Source organism: Cricetulus griseus (assembly GCF_003668045.3).
Source record: "Cricetulus griseus strain 17A/GY chromosome 1 unlocalized genomic scaffold, alternate assembly CriGri-PICRH-1.0 chr1_0, whole genome shotgun sequence".
Classification (NCBI taxonomy): domain Eukaryota; kingdom Metazoa; phylum Chordata; class Mammalia; order Rodentia; family Cricetidae; genus Cricetulus; species Cricetulus griseus.
The window spans coordinates 273698880-273717375 of NW_023276806.1; the positions used below are offsets into that span (position 1 = coordinate 273698880).

Genomic DNA, 18496 nt, shown 5'->3' on the forward strand with positions numbered 1-18496 from the left:
TTGGACTTTTGAAATAGGATATCTCTGGTTGTCCTGGAACTGACTATGTAGACCAGGCTGGCCCTGAACTCCCAGAGATCCACCAGTCTCTGCCTCCCAAGTGCTGGGATTAAAGGCATTAGCCGTGACACCCAGCCGGATTTTATTTTTAATTTCAGGGAAACTTCATTTCCTTTTACAATGAGGAGTCATTGTTAAGTCTTTCACTTTTGTGAAAGTGTAACCATTAGGTGATTTAAGAATTTCTTAACATAATTTAAGTCTGTGCTATAGTAAATACAGGCTTGTTATTCCATGGCAGTGATCTGATTTATTTTATTTATTTATTTATTTATTTATTTATTTATTTATTATTTTTGGCTATGCCCATGATTTTGTTACAGCATGCAAGACGACAGCATAGAAGCATCTACTTCCATCTCTCAGCTTCTGCGAGAAAGCTATCTGGCTGAAACCAGGCATCGCGGGGACAACGAGCGGAGTCGAGCAGAGCCTTCCTCCAACCCTTTCCACTTCGGCAGTCCTTCTGGAGCCGCAGAAGGAGGAGGCCAAGAGGACCTTCCGGACCTGTCTGCCTTCCTGAGTCAAGAAGAGTTAGATGAGAGCGTCAATCTGGCAAGGCTGGCCATCAACCACGACCCTTTGGAGAGAGTGGATGAGGCTCAAGCTAGGAAACGTCTGTCTTCTGACAAGACGAAGCTTTCACCCAAACCAAGCTTCGAACCTGCCTTCTGCCAGGACAGCCCTGGAGGTCCTGCCAGCTCTAAAGACAGTCCCCCGGAGACCAAGAGGCCACAGTACAGTTCTGAAACCCAGTCCAAGAAAGTCTTCCTCAACAAGGCCGCCGATTTCATCGAAGAGCTGTCCTCCCTTTTCAAGGCGCACAGCTCCAAGAGGATCAGACCGCGGGCTTGCAAAAACCACAAGAGCAAAACGGAATCTCAAAACAAAGCCCTGCAGAAAAACAGCTCCACTTTCTCAGATCTGACAGAGAGGCGAGAAAGAGCATCTGTACCCATTCCCATCCCTGCAGACAGCAGGGACAATGAGCTGAACCACGCGATTGAACAACGGGAAGCCAAGAGGCGGGAAGCAGAGTTGGCCGCAGGCGAGGCTGCTGCTGGAGACAGCACCCCAGGGTCTTCACCTTCATCGCTGTACTATGAAGAACCTCTGGGGCAGCCTCCCCGCTTCACACAAAAGTTACGGAGCCGAGAAGTTCCGGAAGGAAGCCGAGTCCAATTGGATTGCATAGTGGTAGGAATTCCACCACCCCAAGTAAGGTAAAAACAGCCAGTGAGTGGTGTTTAGCAATGCTGTCAGCCATGATTGTTGTTCCAGAAAACCCTGAACTTCCTTTGAGAAAAGGAGCTAGGATGAAAGGCAGGAACCTAACATTAGCTCCGTAAGTAGTCAAATTATTCTAGGGTTGAGGCTGTAGTAGGCTTGGAATTGATAGTTTACTTGCCCAGCATGTGTGAGGGCCTGAGTTCAACCCCTCATCCCAGTATTGCAATGAATAAAATTTCTTGGGCTGGTAGAGTGCTTGTCTAGCTAGCATGCCAGAAATCCTAGATGCCCTCAGCATCACAGAAAATCAAATATGGTGGCACAAGTCTGTATTCCAGCACTCGGGAGGGAAAGGCAAGAGGATCCGTAGTCCGAGGTCATCTTTGACCACATACAGAGTTCAAGACCGGTCTACATACGACCCTCTCTCAAATTCTTTTCTTCTAAAAGCTGTAAGGTCAGTTTTTAAAAATCCATCCTACATATATAAAACACTATTCTCCCTTATTCCCATGTCTTTCCCTAATGTTCAGTGTGTGTGTGTGTGTGTGTGTGTGTGTGTGTGTGTGTGTGTGTGTGCATTAGCTGGTCCTTGAGTTGCTGGGAGTTCTTTGCCCTCGCCTCCCATCTTACCAATGGAACACTGGGAGAACATACAGACACTACCACACCTGGCTTTTACACATAGCTTTTTTTCTGGGGATCCCAGATTTGATTCTCAGGCTTGCAAGTCAAGCACTTGCCTTCTTTCTAAAGACACTCATCTTTACTGTGTCTACCATAGTCAGCTGTTCTGTGAGGCACACAGGCAGAAATTTCAGGGCCTACATATGCTGTACCTAACTTTATGTCCTAATGTGATACTATACTTTGAAGTATTCCCTTTTATGTTTTTGGTCCTACAGAGCCTGGAGCCAACCGTAGCTTCCCAGGTGATATTCGCTACCTCTTTTATTACTATATGGTAATATGAATAGTGCAGCTAAAATACATTGTTTTTGTGGAGAATTACTAGTATTCAGAGGCCTGGAAGAGTTACCATATTTCCCTAATCACCTAATCACTGCTAGAATATGACATCATTACTATGTAATCTTTAGTCTCTGTAAGTCAACAGTATTTCATCTTTTTCTTTTGTAATATTTGTACTATAAAGCAATTATATTAATATGAATAATTGTTTTTTATGTATGCACACTAATTGAAGGTATTCTGGCCCAAAGACATATTCATATATCAGATTTTGCTTTCAAGGATAACATAAAGCATATCCATAATGACCGTTTACTATCAGGTTACCCAGCTGACTTTCAAAGCACGTTTCCATGGTTTTGAGTCTTGAGCATCAAGCATCACTTCTACCCCATGCTGGCCATTCAGGAATGTTGAGCGAATAGATGAATAAATAGTGGGTGGGGAAAACTATACATTCAGGGACATTATCATAGCTAATTACTGTGAAGAGCATTGCCAACCCTGAGGAGAAGTTGCAGAGTGAAGTGGTTCCTGCTGTGGCTTCCCTGCACTTGGCATGTGCAGTTGATACTGGTTCTCATCATTTGGGAGAGTATAAGGCAGAGGACACTATCTGAGTGTTAAAAACAAACAAGCAAAACCAGAAAATCAAGAGTTCATTCACCTTACATTTAAATCGTGAGTTAGACAGTTGGACAAAGAGTGGGAATGGTGGTGTCTGACCTTCTCCTTTAAATATGACTGATGACACTTCCTGGGACTTTGGTCAGTAAAGCTTGTGAGGTGTCATTCCAGCAGCATGACACATGTCCTTCCATGGCTTCTGGTCAGTCTAAGTAAGCTGGTGAGCCCTTAGATTACAGCACACACACACTTTAGAGTGATCCAGTCCAACTCACTGGTTTCGGAACACAGACTTTTTTTTTTTTTAGAAAAAGACCAAATCCCTCATTCTTCCCATTTCTCAATGGCGACAGTCTTGGCTACAAGAACCAATCCAGTACACCTCCCCAAAAAACCAACCAGGATTATAAAGTATCCCTTCCCCAATCAAAGTAATCCAATAGCCACCCAAAACTGATTAATCAGGCAGGGAAAGGTTTACAAATCTATATGTTTTTCAAGCTAGAGAGGTGACTCAGTGGATTAAAGTGCAAATATGAGGATCAGAGCTCAGATCAGATCTCCAGAATCCACAGAATGCAAGATTCCTAGGTTTACTGATTAGTTAGATTAGACGGAATGGGTGAGCTCCAGGCTCAGAAGAGATCTCACCTCAGTAAATAATATGGAGAGAAATAGAGTAAAACATCTGATGTGACGTCAACCTCCCCTGCCTCCATGCATGAACATGAACTCACACACATATGAACATGCATACATTGATACTCACACACAAAACATGTATACACACACAAAGCAAAAGTCATATATATGGCTTCTATGAAGCAATACTAATTTTACCTGGGAAAAATTTCTCTACTGATAAGAGTTCATGTCTATACCAACTATTGTTCTGAGGCCAGGAAACATGTGGGAATTCATTACATTCATTTCTGAATGAACTTCTACTGAATTTCCAGACTATAATCGTATGAAGAAAACTGTAATTTTCCTGGCCGGCTATCAGCCATCACCGTTTTCCTGATAAAGAATTTATGCACGTTTACTCTGAAAGCAATATTTGTTTAGTTTTTAATTTGCTTGACACCATTGTCAATGCAAATATACAAATAATATAAATTCGTACCTATGCCTTCCAGGAGGTTAACATCTACTGGAAGAAGTCATCCTAGTTTCTATAGTAATAACCCATATATGTTCTCAGGCTGAGAAACAGGAAAGTTGAAGAAGGCTGTGGAGATGTAAAGACATTCCAGTTGAACTTTGGAGACAAAACAGGAGCTACTTAGAAATGAACTCATTTGTTATTCAACAAACACCTACTGAGTCATTAAAGTTGTTCCCTAAGAGTTCAAAGCAGTGAGCTGTTGGAGGTTAGTGACCTTGTTTTAAAACCACATCTAAACCATTCTGAGAGGGCAACTCATAATCTAGTACGGAAATCAGACGTGTAATCAGAACGCTGCAGTATCGTATAATAAGGGACATACAAAGAGTAGGGCTGGGGACGCCTGAGTTTGGTCCCCAGCCTCACATAAAGCCAGACATGGTGACACATGCCTAATCAGTACTTGGAAGTTAGAGGCAGGAAGGTCAGAAGTTCAAGGTCGTCCTTAGCAACACAGCAAGTTTGATGTTAGATTAGGCTCCATGGGACCCTACCTTTGAAGACAAAAAAGAGTACAGGATGCAGTGTGGCTCAAACCAGACATTACTGTGCCTGGAGTTCAGGATAAAGCAAGCATTGGACCCTGGAGTGGAAGCAGTGGTAGAAAAACCAAGTGCAAAGGCCCAGAGGCAGCTGCTCTCAAGGAATCACAAGCCCTTGTCTGGTGGAGAACAGAGGGCAGAGGCTCAATGAAAAGGTGGGTGGAAAGGATGAACCCTGTCCTGCTACGGAGGCCTGCTTACAGAGGGCCACAGATGCAGGCATTGTAATATTTTTATTTGACAGGGAGGAGACTCACCTAACCAGAAAGGAGAGTGGAGCCAGATGATTGATTCTGCAGGGCCTGGAAAGGAAAGTCCAGAACAAACTGGAAACCGTCTAAGGTTGTGTGAGCAAAGTGAAAGGGAGCATTTTGGGAGTATGGTTCTGGAAGGCTGGGTTTGATCAGGAAAGGGTGGAGTGCTGAGGTTTCTGGGGAAGCCGTGGAAGGTGTCCTGGGCATCAGATACTCCAGAGGGGCGTGGGGTGCATGCCAGGAGAAGGAGAAGAAAGGATGCCAGAGACCAATGCTTAGATGAGGCTGAACTCCATGACTGGCTAGACAGGAGGGATGATTTAAGAAACTTCTCCATTTGAAAAGGCTGGGTAATGTTCTGGGGGGGGCAGCAAGCGGATCCTTGGGGATCCCTGGTAGATAGTAGGGTGCTTATGCTCCAGGAAATGGCTCTACACCCATGCACATAAAGGTAGCACACTGTATGGCATTCTCAAAGAATAAATTGTAAAAGAAAGATAGACAGTAACTGATGAATGACACATGATGTCAACCTCTGGTTCCCACAAGCATGTGTATGCATACACACACACACACACACACACACACACACACACACACGCACACGCACACGCACACGCACACGCACACACACACACACACACACACACACGCACACACACACACACACACATTATTCCATAAGGGATGGGAACTCAAGGTCATCCTTAGTTACACATGAATTGGAGACAACCCGAGACCCTGTCTAAAAGGAATTAGAACATCTGAAGAGTTAGCCTGGACACTGGAAGGTCTGCCTCAGCGTCCTTGTGCCTAAGTTGGTCTAGCCTATAAGGACAGAGGGAATGCTTGTGTTTCTTAGTGTTTACAAAGGGACTTGGTCACACATTGACAGTGAAGAGCAGTGCTAGAATGGAAAACAGGAAAATAGTCTCCAGCTTTCCTTCAACAGTAACTCTCCACGAAAAAAATTTCCTCCAAATCTGTCTCTGTCTCTCTGTCTGTCTCTGTCTCACACGCACATATTTTTAAGACAAAATCAGTATGGTTTGGCTTAAAGGAGCTGAGCAGAGAGCGCCTGAAACCCGCTTGTTGCACCACTAAAGCTCCTAGAACATCGCAAGGGACCCTGCAACACAGATTTCTGATCTACAGAGTTTTTCTAACAATATATCACAGTTGAGCTGGGGATGTACCTCAGCTGGCAAAATGCTTGCCTAACATGTGTGAGGCCCCAGGTTCAATCCATAGCAGACCTGTAATCCTAGAAGGTAGAGGCAAGGAGGATCAAATATTCAAATATTCATCATTCTGGTCAAAATAATGAGTTCCAGGGCAGCCTGAGACTTTGTCTCAAAAAAAAAAAAAAAACAACAACAACAACAAAACAAGTAGAATGATGAATCATTTCAGCTTGTAAAATAGGAATATCGTGGGCAGGAAGGAAATGAAATGTGTTGGGCAGCTGTCTCCAGGCTCCCATTTTACCCGAATTCATGTAACCTCAGTTTAGCAAGCTAGAAACACCTCTGTGCTCTTAGCCTTGGTTTCCAAGTGAATTATGTTGAGATCTCTCAGTAGACTCAAGATCCTATTTCGACGAAATTAGCATTTCTGGAAACCCTGTTAAGGTTCGGCAGAGTTTCATTCTGGGTCTTAGAAAATGGCATCCATTGGTGCAGTAGTCCAGGATGAAAGAGTCTTCAGGAATTCACAGCAAATGGCCCTGATGCCGTTCTGTGTCCTGACTCCAGATTCTTTGCCCAGGAATGTACAGCTGGGTTACTCTGGGGCTGCCTATACACAAACTTCTAAGGCAGCACAAGTCTACCTTTTTATATCGATCAGAGCCTGCTATGGTTGTTGGTTTTCCTGACTGCTACTCCCGAACAGTTATGTGCTTGACAGTATCATGCCAAGGGAACAGAAAGGAAATGTGATAATTGTTTTAAAACAGAAGAAAGGATGTACAGCCGTGGGGCTCATGCCCATAATCCCAGCCAGCACTGGGGAGGTAGAGGCAGGAGGATCTGAAGTTTGAGGTCCTCCTTGGCTGCTTAGCAAGTTGGAGGCCATCCTGGGCTACATGATGCTAAAAATAAAATAAAATAAAGCAATCTTTTTTTGGGGGGGTGTATTGTAGCTCTGGCCATCCTGGAACTCTCTCTGTTGATCAAACTGGCCTCAAACTCACAGATCTGCGTGCTTCTGCCTCCCGAGTGCTGGGATAAAAGGCATGCACCACCATTGCCCAGCAAGGAAAGGTATCTTAAATAATACAGAGGCAAGTCATATTCTGTTATTTCGGGGCTTTTTCTTTAACCTTTTGGGAAATCCCACATTCACTCATTCATCCAATGAATATTTAGCACATTTATGTGTTTTGTGTCTAAGTTTAAATCAATCAAGACTCAGAAATCTCCACTTTCAGAAAGCTTAGAGCCTAGTAGGGGGATCAGATAATTAAAAACTCTACAAATGATACATAATTTTAATAGTGATGAACTTTATAAAGGAGGGAACACACAGTAGGGGACAAGCCTAATGATTGGTTAGGGACATTTTCCCTAAAAAAAAAATAGTACTAGAGCTGACACCTAAAGAATGACTAGGTGGAGTTAGCCCAACCAAGTAGAGTATGGGGAAAACTGTCACAGAATGAGGGAACAGAAAAGCCCGTGAGGCAAACTGCAAGGTAACTGTGGAGTATAAAGAGCTGAACGAAATTACACAGCCAAAACAGGAGGAGTGAGGCAGAGATGTTTTGAAGAGAGGGCAGCGGCTTCAGTAGCTTCTAGAGCAGGTAGAGTGGCTCACTGGACCTGCAGCTCGAGTGTCTCCCAGGACCTAAACAGGCAGGCAACTTCATAGCCTTTACCCAGGAGCCCCTGAGTCAGGGTCTGAAGAGGAGGCCAGACACCGTATTTTAGCGAGCCGCAGGAAACTTGTTAATAATTGATGACGCTTAGCAATGGGTGTGTCTCTACTTTGTCTATAATTAAAAAAGAAAAAAAAAAAAGTTAGAGGTCAGCAAGATGAAGGTGCTTGCCACCAAAGCTGACAACCTGAATTTGATCCACAGAACCCCCACGGTGGAGGGAGAGAGCTAACTGGGTATGTTCCTCCAACCTCCACATGAGCGCTAAGGCACGTGCCCATAGCCCTCTCCCCCACACACAATGTATAAGTATTAGCTTTTTTAAAATTAAACGTATGGTAAGTCCGTCGTGTAAACATTTTAGATGACTGGAATGAGAACGTCCGCTGTGTGACTTTGCTTCCTTAAGAGCATATGACTCTATTCAGTTATTTTTCATTGCTGTATAGTAAATATATGGCCACGTGGTTAGATTGTTGTGTTACTACCGGTGTACCTCTGATTTACCTCACTGTTTTTCCACACATGAATAGTGGTATATGCTCTCAATAATCCAGGTGAGTTTCACCTGGTATGTTACTGTGGGTAAGGATGGAATTGTAGGCAGTGCATGTATAGCTAACTTCAACTTCGTAATTCCAGCAATTTCTTTTTCCCAAAGAAAATAATGTAAGGATTTTGGTTATTCCACATCGTTTTGCCAATGTGAACGATACCAGTTTAACCATTACAACAGGTATGAAGTGCTGCCTCGTGTTATTTAGTCGTTTATTTTTAAATTTACTTATGTGTCTGTTATTTTGTGTGTGCAAGTGCCATGGTGTGATATAGGCTCTGGAGGACAACTTGCAGGAGTCACGCCTCTCTTTCCACCACGTGGTTTCAGGCTGGGCAGCAATCAATTTTACCGGCACCTATCTTGTTGACTCGAGATGTTCTTATTTTGCTACTGAATTGCTTAGTCTTTTCTTTTTGTAAGATTTTTTGGGGGGTCTCGGGAGGATGTTTCAAGACAAGGTTTCTCTTGTAATAAGCTCTGGCTTTCCTGGAACTCGATTTTTGTAAACCAGGCTGGTCTCCAACTCACAGAGATCCACCTGCCTCTGCCTCCCAAGTGCTGGGATTAAAGGCGTGCGCCACCACCACCCAGTTCTTTTTAATTAAGATTTAAAAAAAAAATAGTCTGGACATTAGCTGAGCTTAGTGGAGCAAGCCTATCATCCCAGCTACTTGGGAGGGTGAAGCCGAGAGATTATGAGTTCGAGATCCGCCTGAGCTGTGGAGTGGTTCTAGGTCTGCCTGGGCTATTTAGTTAAACCCTGTCTCATGGTATATTTTTCCATTTCCTTAGGTATCCTTTAACAAATTTGTTTGGTTTGGTTTGGGCTTTAGATTGTTTTTGAAACAGGGTTTTGCAGTTACCACTGGTTGAGAACTCCCAGGCTGGCCTTCTTTTGTGCTCCTTCTGGTGTCTCTTGAGTGCTAGGATTACAGGAGAGAGTATGTTACTGAGAATGGAATCTAAGGCAGCCGTGTGCAAGGCTCCACTGAGCTGCCTCTCAGGCCCAAGCAAATATGTCGGTAAAGATTTAAAATCATTTCTGTAAGTCTTACCAAATCTTTGGTTACCTTTATTCACAGGAATTTCTTTTTTTTTAATGCAACTATAAATGGTATCTTTTTTTTTTTTTTTTTAAAAATGACATGCTGTGTTTGTCAAGTATAGAAATATGGTTGACTTTCACAACCTTGCTGAATTCACAAAACATTCTCATTTGGGAAACTCCCCTCGTTCCACAACTGCTGAATTGATGAAAATTTAGCTATAGTTTTGTTCCCATAGTCTTTCTTTCTGCGTCTGTCCTGTCGTTCCTTGCTTACCTGTTGATCAGAATGGTGGCATTTATGTAGAAATCCCATTTAGAAGACAGAGGCCAGTTTTGTGAGACTTGACATGTATATATAAACTGGAGGCAACCTCTTTAAGATAAATAACTTAGCTGGGCGTTGGTGGCGTACGCCTTTAATCCCAGCACTGGGGAGGCAGAGGCAGGTGGATCTCTGTGAGTTCGAGGCCAGCCAGTGCCAGGATAGGCTCCAAAGCTATACAGAGAAACCCTGTCTGGAAAAACCAGATAAATAACTTAACCTCCTGAATATACAGTAATGAGGTTTGGAAGGGTGCCGTAGAAACCTAAAGCTTCAATGACATGGAGACAATATGAACCCTAACAGACAAGGGAACATCATACCTAAATCATAGAAAAGATGGCCTAGGTACTAGGATCTCTTCTGGGCATGCTCCAGACTCAGAGGGGAAAGACCCAGGAACTAGGAGAGGACCCTGGCAGTCGTCGTGATGAACCTGGGGACAGCATTTAGAGCAGCTGTGGGTCAGGGCTTCCCACTCTGCTTGGGCTGAGCACCAAGCACAGCCCTGAATACAGGAGCCAAAGCAGCAGGCGTGCTCTGAAGGGGCCGGGCAGTGGCCCAGATAGCTAACAATAGCCAGGAGGATTGAGGCACTTCTGGTACACAGTGTCTACCTATCTGAAACCTCAGCTGCCCCTCCCCAGCAATCACCAGAAACTATTGTCTCCTGTAATGAGAGCCGAGAGTCCTGAGCAGGCCAAAGTTTCAAAAGGCTCAGGAAAACCAACTTGGAGACAGCTCCCCCCGGGAACAAACAAAGGAGTTCTTCTAGAAGATGTAACCTAGCAGGGTCCAGGGACAGGTTGTTTGGTAAAATGCTTGTTGCACAAATCCGAGGGCTTGAGTTGGCTCCTCGGTGTGCATATAATAACCTTGGCATGGCAGCATGCTGCGGTCCCAGGGCTGGGATGTAACAGATGTAACAGGGTGACCTCTGGTGCATGCTAGCTAGCCGTTCAGAGCACTCAAATCAAGTCTGTGAGCTTCAGGCCAATGGGAAACCCTATCCTGAATAATTTTTTTTTTTAAAATGTAGGTAGAAAGTAACTGAGGAAGACACCCACTATTTGACCTCTGGCCTCCACCTGTGTAAACACATAATCAATCACATGTACACTCTCACCACCCCCACAATATATCGGACAAAACAAAGGAATACATTATATTTTAAACATGTAACACAGAAAGATTTCAGTACACCAGACTGATGACAGCAAAACCTGAAAATCTGTCTGTCTGCTCATTCAATAACAATTCAAGGCACTTAATATGTACTGGGAAATGTTTCAGGGACACGGGAATCCTTTAAGTAAAGGGAAGTTCTCTGGAATACTACATTCTGTGAAGAAGAACAGATAATAAATGATAACTTTAATAAATAAGCAAATTTTGTAGTAATTTAGACAAAAAAGGCAATGTATTGAAGCAAAATAAGTTTCTGGAAAGAAGCAATTAAAGTTTTGGGCAGGCAAGCCGTGGCAAAAAGTAATTTGGTCTGTAAAATATATTACTTTAGTGTTGGCCTGGTAGGATCCCTAGCAGTAGATAAACTCAAGAGGTGGAGGCAGGAGGGTCAGAAGTGCGAGGCAGTTAGAGACCAGCCTGGGATATATAAAACCCTGTGTCAAAAAAAAAAAAAAAAATACGGGGAGCAAATGTGGTGAGCTTGATCCTAATCCCAGGGCTTGGGAGGAGAAGATGGAGAATCGAGAATTGTGAATCCAAGGTCAGCCAAGGCTCAGGAATTGCTTTCCTTGTCTTTATCCAATCTCCTTTGCTCTACATAAATTTAGCTAAGTGGGGAAGGGAGGGCTCAGTGTCTTCATATGAGACACCTGCTTATTTTTGCTTAAGTTACCAATTAACTCCCACCTGGAAGAATTCAGGAAGAAGACTTCACACTTGGTTTTTTGTTTTGTTTTGTTTTGTTTTTTGTTTTTTTTTGAGACAGTGTATCTCTTTGTAGAGCTGACTGTCCTGGGACTCACTATGTAGACCAGGCTGGCCCCAAACTCAGAGCTCTGACTGCCACTGCCCCTTGAGCACTGGAATTAAAGTTGCACACCCCCACGTCCAGCTAAACTTACACATTTTAAAATAAACTTAAAGCTTGGCCTATCCTCCCACACCTTTCCAGGAGTGGAAGCCGCATACTCAATGGAAAAGGGAGACTTAAACTTGTGAATTTAGGAGTAAACAGTAAACATTGAAAACATGAAGTTGTGTCACGAAATTGAGCACACAGCTGGGAAGATGGCTTAGTGAGCAAGATGCCTGCCATGCAAGCATGAGAACCTGAGTTCCTCCTCTAGAACCTACACAAAAAAATGCCAGGCCTGGTGGGGCACCCTTGTAATCCCAGTGCTGAGACGCTGGGGAGACACGGTATCCCCAAGACTCACTGACCAGCCAGTCTGGTCCTATTGGTGAACTCCAGGCCATAGTGAAACCCTAACTCAAAGGAGGTGGATGATATTCCCATAGGTGGTAACCAAGGTGTTGCCCTCTGACTTTCACACATATGCAAGCATACCCATTCACATACACATATACAGTAAAATATGTGTATATTTTATGTAAAAATACAGCATAGCTTCTAGTCCTTGATATCTCTTGTGGTTTTCGCATCCAATTAAGGAAAGATATGTTAAACACATAATATACAAATAAAGATGTTATTACCCAACATCTGTAGATTCTAGGAAGGAAAAGGAACCAGCTAACAAAATAATAGAAGGTGAGATGGGGACTTTGGAAGGACTGGGGTGAGGTTAAAAGAGGACTCTGAGCAAGCGCTTGCTCCCTTAGCAGGAATTATTACTGGTGAGTCAGAGCAGTGCGTTCAAATTATACTTAGAACTTGTTAACGTGCTAAAACGACAAGTCACAATATTTACCCGTCATGTTTTAGCTGCACTAGTAATCTAGCAGTAGAATGGTAATTGGTAATGATAGGCAGCTGAGAGAGGGTAGAACAACCGGTTAAATTTGGAAAACATATTTCTTGAGTGTCCTCCTTCCCTGGCTTGATAGCTGGCCAAATCAGCAGGCTTGGCAGGTGACTACAATACATAGAAGGGAGGTTTGAATCTGCCCTGTTTCCCCAGCCCAGTGACTCATTTCTTCTGAGTCATGAATCACACTGGGCACCACCTCCTGCCATTCTATGAGTGTCATAAGGACAGTCATTCTGGAAACCTGGAGTTAGTGAGAGCATCTCTACGAAAGTATTCGACAATATAGGGAGCTCCGAGATCAGACGTCGCTCTCCCACCCTCAGATGTCTTCAGGGTGGCTGGGTAGGTTGTCAGCCTTTCAGGAGGCAGCCTGACCACTCTGGTTTCTGAGTGGATCTCAATGTTAAAGTCAGAGTTAAATGGACTGGTCTTGGGCCCTGGCTGAAGCCACCCTGGTAGTCTGAGTCAGGTGACGGTACTTCTGACAAATGGCTCAGGCATTCAGATCCACCCTGATTAGCTCCCTCTGGCTATGGAATTATCAGACATAATTCCACTCTCTTTTGGTAAGGAGGAGAAATCTTACCTATGGGATTGAGACAAACCTATAATGTTTATATAAAGGAAGGCATTTATTTGTTTTAAACTACTTATATTTGTTTTAGAAAATTAAAAAAAAAACCTGGTGCATTGCTTAAAAATTCAAATGCAGACACTAGAGAGATAGGTAAGTGGCTAAGAGCACTATATATACATATATATACATATATATATATATGTGTGTGTGTGTGTGTGTGTGTGTGTGTGTGTGTGTATGTATATATACTCTGTTAGAAGACCTGGGTTAAATTCCCAGCACTCACATAACAGCTCACAATCCTCTGTAACTACAGTTTCAGGGGATCCATCACCCTCTGTAAGTACCAGGCACACACAAAGACATGCAACCAAAATACCCAATACACATAAAATTTAAACATGAAAACTGAAATACTGGTCAGGGTATGGTGGCATACCCCTTGGTCCCAGCACTCCAGAGGCAGAGGCAGGTGGTTGTCTGTGAGTCTAAGGCCAGCCTGCTTACAAATTGAGTTCCATGCTAGCCAGGGCCACACAGTGAGAAACTACCCCCACAAACAAACAAACAAACAAACAAACAAAAAAACAAACAAACAAAAAAACCCGAAAATATTATAGCACAGACTACTTTCAATTCTCGTTGCAGTTTCCTGTTGTTTCCCTCTGTGTCTCTCCTAGTGCTTCCCAGCTATTATTCTTAGTTGTGCTTTATAATCTTAAAGATCACGAAGGTCCAAAAGAAGGGGTTTCATTGTCTCCTCCCTCTCCTTCCTCCTCCCCTTCTCTTCTTCCTTCCTCTTCCCCTTTTCTCCTCCTCCCTTCACAGGCCCATCCCCCTCCCCCTCTCCCTCCTTTTTGCCCTTCCTGTGCAGGAATGGAGCTTGGGTTATCAAACAAGCATTCTGTCACCAAGCTACAGTCTTCAGCCTAGAAATTTTGTTTACATGAGCTATAATTACATCTCATGTTAGAAATTAAAACTCCAGTGTGTTTCAAATATTCATTCATTTTAAAAATAGCAACAATAATAAATATATCACTCTAAATAATTTGATGAATAATAACTATTTTCCAAGTAAAAAAAAGTCTCCTACTGATAGGGAGTTGGAAACAGGAGAGTTTCACAGTTTCACGACTTTTCAGGTTGTGGCTTCCTAAAGGTTAGCCACAGTGGGAAACCTAAACCTTAGCAAATAACTTTTGTCCTCTGTTGTGTTAAAACCCATTGGTCCACTTTGAACTCCATAGGGACAGTGTCTTCCATCTGTCATTCATTTGGAAAAAAAAAACAGATCTTCCAAAATTTCTGGCATTAAGAAAAGCAAAACTTATTTGTTAAATCACTGATTTTCATTAAAAACCAAATCAAACCAAAAACAAAAAAAAACAAAAAACTTTAAGATAGTTAAGAAACCTAAACTCACTGTAGGAGACACAAAAGTTTTCTAATTTCTCCTAGAAAACACTTCTTCTTCTTCTTCTTCTTCTTCTTCTTCTTCTTCTTCTTCTTCTTCTTCTTCTTCTTCTTCTTCTTCTTCTGCTTCTTCTGCTTCTTCTTCTTCTTCTCTCCTCCTCTTCCTCCTCCTCCTCCTCCTCCTCCTCCTCTTCCTCCTCCTTCTCCTCTTCCTTTAATTCATGAGCAACAAACTTGCTTCCTCTGATTTGTGAGAAAATGCCTGTGGAATACCCATATCTGAGTGTCCATAGCTGGTTATCATTCATCCTTTCAAGTTGAAATACCACTTTGTGCATTAAACATCTAGTTTAGCCTTCAATTTAAGCACAGCACAAGGGCCTTCCCTCCCTCATGAGGCAGAAATGCCCTATACCACATCCCAGTCCACCACCCAGAATATTAAAAAACACGGACTCAAGGTTAAGACTCAATAAAAAGTTGCTGGATATGGTGACACACACCTTTCATACCAGCACCTGAGAGATAGAGGGTAACCTGGTCTGGTCTCCTTGGTGAGTTCTAGGCTAGCCCAGACCCCACCTCTAAAAGGGGGGAAAGAGTTGATAAAAAGTAATGACTTTTGTTGGTTTGTCCAAGTATGCTCTTTGCGGGTATGGTGGACCCAGTACCACAGTCAGCTCTGTGACAGGCTCCAATTCATGTGGCTGAAGCACTCAGAACTCTCTTCACTTGCTGGGGCTTTTGCCCTATCAGTGTGAACATGAACACAAAGAGCAAATAATCTCACTTTTGTTCTCACTGAAAGTGAGAGACACTAGCTCAGCGACATGCTTGTTATGCCATTGCTCAGTATGCTAGGGTCAGCTATTTTCTGCTGCCTTCCTTGTCTATTGCGGTAACTTAGCACCCTCACACGAAAACAGCTCTCCTGTTTTTTCTTTTTTATGTTGCCTCAATATATTGTCACATTGTTATATCAAAAAGTATTTAGTGTTCTTTTGCTTGTTTCTGGAAAACTGTCCTTCACGCCAGCCTTATGGGCTAGAAGAGTTTTTCTTTGTTTACACAGCACCACACTGTTATCAGGAAATTGGCTGCAGATGTTCCCTGCGGATACCAACATCTATGCTGCTTAAGTTCCCTATATAAAACTATGTGCTTTATTTATTGTTTGTATAGGATTGATGCATATTGTCCTATACACATTTTTCTCTTTGGGGTCATGGTGTTTGGGGCTAAACCCAAGGTCTCATGTGTGGTAGGCAGTCACCTGGTCACTGAACCATGACCCCAGACCTTCCTGTGTAATTTAAATTGTATCTAGATGAAATGAGAAGAAGGCTTTCATCTTTTGGGTTGATGGGAAAAGAGAGGCTGACAGAACATTTTGACATGAGAGAAGGGGTGCGGGCAGGTGAGCACCTGTCTGGGAGAAGGAAGGGAGCTAAAAAGGGAGATGAGGGGTAGCATGATGGAAGAAGAACACATCAGGACAAAGTAGAATGTCACCTGTGAGTGAAGAGGCCACTGCTAAACCCATGGCTTTGGTTGCTAACTTAAAAATAAATTTAGCTGGGCGGTGGTGGCGCACACCTTTAAACCCAGCACTTGAAAGGCAGAGGCAGGCAGATCTCTGTGAGTTTGACATCAGCCTGGTCTACAGAGCAAGTCCCAGGACAGCCAAGACTGCTATAGAGAAAAACCCTGTCTCAAAAAACCTAAATAACTAAATAAAATTTAAAGGCTAGGCATGGTGGCATATACCTTTAATCCCAGATCTTGGGAAGCAGAGTCAGAGAGATCTCTGTGAGTCTGAGGCCAGCCTGGTCTACACAGCGAATTCCAGGCTAGCTGGGATTACACAGTGAGACCCTGTATCAAAAAAAAAAAAAATTAAATAAAAGGGAAGGTGTGTGTGTGTGTGTGTGTGTGTGTGTGTGTGTAGCCAGCAAGAGGGCTTAGCTGGGGTAAGGGCACTTGCTACGAAGCCTGAGGATCAAAATTTATCCTAAGGGCCCCACGTGATGGAAGAAAAGAACCAACTCCCACAAGTTGTCCTCTGACTTCCACACATGCTATGGTGCACACCCAAAAATAAATAAACGTGATAAAAGTTAAACACATAAATAAGAGCATACCTGACATAATAAATGTATCAATAGTTGCTCTTGTATATTGTTGGGAAAACACTAACCCACAAAGTCTGTGCATCTCTGATGCAAATATGGTCCCCACCCCTGCATTCATGGAATTCCCGGTTGCATAGACTGCAGCTCCAGAAGGACGAGGCATACTGTTGATTTTGTCCTAACTTATTGTTGGCCTGGCTCTTGGTGGTAGTGATTTCGTCCCTACTTGTTTGAATATGAAACAAATTCATCCCAATTCTACTATCAGTTTGTGAAATTTCCAAACAGCCTGCTCTATAAGGTTAAGCCCTTCATTTCCCCCTAGAGAAATACCTCCTGCGTCTCTACCTTCTCTTGCTCCCTTCTGGGACCTCTGCTTGGTCACCCTGCAGTTTGGTCGTCCTGGGAGGACGGCTGACTGCTCAGCTGAGGGGCAATGACCTGGGGCGGAGGCTTATTTTCCAAATGTGTAACCTTTCCCCCTTTTTTACACTCCACATCCTCTCCCCTGTTGTCAAAAATCTCCTGTCTCCATGTCCCAGATTTCTGGAGTTTCGCTGTATCAATGCATCTTTCACTGACATCCCCAAGGTTTGCAACTCTGGGCTAGCCTGCTTCTGTAGGTTCTGTCTATCTTCCCACAGCACCTGAAGTCTGTTATCTGCTCTCCTTCCCATTCTTTTAGTTTTTGTGGCTTGGTGCCCCTAGAAGTTCTTTTCTTTTGTAATCTCAGCATTCAGGAGATATGGTCAGAGGATGGGGGATTCAAGATTATCATTGTCCTGGTATCAAGTTTTAAAACCTGCTTTGGCTACAAGGGACTCTGTTCTGACACCCCCACATAGGCAATAAACAAGCAAACAAACAAGCAAATAAATAAAGAAAAAAGAAAAGAAAAACCCCTTTAGTTTCATTTTATGGGTATTTCAAATGGAGAATAATGATGACAAATGTGCTCAACACGCAGTGTTTAATGGAAAGCCCAGGATTTGTACCTGTTTCTGGTTCATTCACAGCCACTCCCGGTAGCCTGGGTTAGCTGTGTGCTCTGAGAGATTTGCAAGTCTGTTTCAGCAGCTGCAGGTTCTGTGTCTGCTGCTCAGAGACAGGCAATGAATCTGATGGAACAAACTGAATACTCACAGAACATTAACTATGAATGTTTCCCATCAATTGGTGGTCCAAGAAGTCCATCAACACTTCATTTAATTTTCAACAATTAATTAATTTTCCGAGTACCTCCCATGTACCAGGGTGCTGCTGTAGGTGATGGGATTGTAGTGGTAAATAGGACTGATGAAGTCATCTCATAGGACTTAAAATGTGCTGAGGGGGACAAACAGTGGCAAGGTAAGTTTGTAAGATTTCAAGCGGTAGGGAGTGCGGAGAGGATGACAAATGAAGGTTCTGTGGTTTGGATATAAATGTCCCCCAAAGGCTTATGCATTGAATGGTCACCTAGCTTCTGATGCCGTGTTGGAAGATTAGAAACGTTAGGGAGTAGGTCCAGTTGGAGGAAGTAGGTTGTTGGGAGTGGTTTAGAAGGTGACAACTGATTCTAACTAATGGCCTTGTTCTTCCTGCTTCCGGTGGGCCATAAAGAGAAAAGCCTCTTTTGACTTATGTTTCCTGCTGCCATATGTTCTTCCTAAGTGCATGGGATCAAGTAACCAAGGACTATCCCCCCTGAAACCTTGAGCCAAGATAAATCCGTCTTCCTTTATGATGCTATCCGAGGTATTTTGGTCACA

At 43.3% G+C, this 18496-nt stretch overlaps 1 protein-coding gene across 2 annotated transcripts in view; it reads left to right on the top strand.

Moving 5' to 3' along the window:
• Positions 1 to 384: 384 nt before the first annotated feature.
• The window catches only part of Mypn (myopalladin), a 72551-nt gene continuing 54439 nt past the window's right edge, over positions 385 to 18496 (top strand). For both annotated transcript variants that reach the window (XM_035451068.1, XM_035451069.1), the window contains exon 1: positions 385 to 1283. In XM_035451068.1, coding sequence (XP_035306959.1) covers positions 385 to 1283 — 899 coding nt within the window. The remainder of the gene's footprint in view (positions 1284 to 18496) is intronic.